General features: G+C 46.8%; 1 protein-coding gene across 6 annotated transcripts in view; it reads right to left on the bottom strand.

Moving 5' to 3' along the window:
* The window catches only part of tenm3 (teneurin transmembrane protein 3), a gene marked incomplete at both ends in the record, with an annotated part of 201,492 nt that overhangs the window by 16,399 nt on the left and 182,593 nt on the right, over positions 1 to 2,500 (bottom strand). For 4 of the 6 annotated variants that reach the window (XM_080837071.1, XM_080837070.1, XM_080837073.1 and 1 more), the window contains one exon: positions 2,448 to 2,468. The exons of the other annotated variants lie outside the window; for them this stretch is intronic. In XM_080837071.1, the coding sequence (XP_080693197.1) occupies positions 2,448 to 2,468 (21 nt within the window). The remainder of the gene's footprint in view (positions 1 to 2,447; positions 2,469 to 2,500) is intronic. 6 annotated transcript variants of the gene reach the window in all.

Genomic DNA, 2,500 nt, shown 5'->3' with positions numbered 1-2,500 from the left:
GAGGGAGGGTTCACTGGGGGGCAGGGAGAGAGGACAACACAGAAATCAAAATGAATCACAGAAGACAAAAAAATAAAAATAAAACACAAGCCACATGGTTGCAACGAAAATCAAATCTGGCATACAGGGCTTACACAGATGGACCAATTGTCACAGGACAGACAGGCAGCAATCCAAATGTGAACAAGAAACACAAGAGAGTTTCACCCTGCCTGTCAGTCTGGAGAGTGAGAGAAAGAGAGAGAGAGAGGGAGAGAGAAAGGGAGGAGTGGAGGGGAAGGGGTGGAGGGTGAGAACGGACGGTGGTATTGTCAGTGTGAGCATAACGTGATGTGACGGGAAATCACTATCATCTGACGCGGGCATAACGATGCCCAACAGACTGTCACATCCGCTCAATCAGCCGCACTTCCTGTGCCGAAAAAGTGCCAGTGTAATGCTGCGAGGGGTGCATGTGTGTGTGTGTGTGTGTGTGTGAGTTTCCAGATTGTCATGACAACGGGCGTCTGTTGGGGTGTTGATAAAAAGTCGACGACCTGACGACGGCAGGGCCTCAATTTAAAAGGCGGTCGTTCTAAATTTAGCCCATCAGACCGCCCGTGTGCGGGATGGGATGGCCACTGGCAAATCTGCTGCAGACCCGTGTCACGGAGACCAGAGGAGGGGACACCACCCGTCACACCCGCCACCCTACCAGCCCTCTCTTCCTCTCCATCCTGGCCCTTATTACCCTGCATCTTCTGTTTCCTGCTCTCCTTCAATCTCTGGCTCACTGCCTCACTTGCCGTGTCCCTACCATGCTCTCTCCCTCTTTCTCTCTCTCTCTCCCTCTCCTTCAGCAACAGGTACATTTGTTTTTCAACCATTTCTGACACACCAAATACTGTCCCAGTGCTGGCAATTACGTCTTATCACATAGCCAGTGGCGAGGGCACACGGGAGAGGCGCTGAAAGCTGTGGGACCCACTGCAGAAGGATGCCGCAGGAAAAAATGGAGCAAAACAAACTCTCCCAAAAAAACAAAACCAAACAAACCAAAAAAAAAACAGCACCTTGTCCGCTTCCACTTTAACGTGGTGAGTCCTTGAAGACTCGTTGGGTATCTCAGTTGTTGTTTTTGTGTGAAAACCGTAATGACAAACACTGTTGACAAACACAACTGTTATCTGTCACTGTGAGGCACAGCCGTAGAGCACTTATGCTAAACAAACACAAGAGGAGTACAAACTAATGATAGAGAGAGAGAGAGAGAGAGAGAGAGAGAGAGAGAGAGAGAGAGAAAGGATGGGAAGAAAGGGAAGTGGAAGAAAGCAGACCAGAGAGAGTGAAGAAAAAGGGATACAGGGTGAGGAAAGAGGGTGAAACTAATAGAAAACTGATTTTTTTTGGGAAAGGACATGGAGAGACAAAAAAGGCACCGGAGACCACACTGCTTATAAGAAGCCCAGGTTTTCTTGGCTGACAGTAGGAGGATGGCGGCAGAGGGGATCCAATACTTTACACATGACTCGCCCGAGAACGCCAGTCAATGCACAGGCCTCAACCACACAATGATCCAAATGGAGAAAGTCACAGGGACCACATGAAGCATTTAAAAACCATGAGACCCTGAAACTTTTATTAATTCATTAGCATTAATATGTATTAGCAGGTTATCGCTGCTGTAAAGTGTGGAAGAAAGAGGGACCAGCGAGGGAGAAGACTGATCTAAAAATAGGGCTCTTTTCATTCCAGGACTCACACTCCTCATTTTACCTTGACTGCAGAAATCAAACTCCAAGGATGAATTTCTAGGGGTTTGTGCAAGGTGAAAAATCAAGGAAATGATTTCAAGAAGGGCCCGGAGTATGTTCAGCCATTAAAATGACCTTTCAAAGAAAAACAGAGACTTGGCGATGTGAGAACTGAACTGCCACTGACACCCATCTCACAGCACTGAAACCTCGCTCGTGTGGATCAAAACTGACATTTAAAAAGGCATATGGATGGTGCCAGACAGCTTGTCTAAACAGAGATGAATACAAAACCTCTTCTGTAATAGCAATGGCTGCCTTCATCTCAAAGTTTCAAAGGGAGGCTTCACCAACAACAAAAGAGTATAATTAAATTCCATAGTTCTTTAAGGGTCTTTCTCTCTTTTTTTCTCTCTCTCTCTCGCTCCTGCATAGCTGGCTGTTTCAACCTTAATTTTGCATGAAGCCACCGAGACAAGAAGATTCAACAGGATTGGAGAAAATCTTCCAGGTGATTCTGCATGTGTAAGCCAATTTTCGAATCCTTCCAAAGCCCAGACGTACGGGTGTGAGTGGTCACTGTCTATTTATGGGCACAGGTTTCACAAGGGGAGAAAAGGAAAAGGGCAGGACGGAGGGTGGGGGTGGGGTGCGAGTAGACAACATTCACATGCGGAGGGACACTTGGCAGTGTACATGGCGACTCAAGCTTACCTATGTCTGAAATCTTTATTTCTTAGGAAATCGGAATGCAAAGAGAACAAGAG

This window comes from Sprattus sprattus (genome assembly GCF_963457725.1).
Source record: "Sprattus sprattus genome assembly, chromosome: 4".
Classification (NCBI taxonomy): Eukaryota; Metazoa; Chordata; class Actinopteri; order Clupeiformes; family Clupeidae; genus Sprattus; species Sprattus sprattus.
Note: the sequence above shows the minus strand (reverse complement) of the source record. Positions and strands in the feature narration are given on the sequence as shown.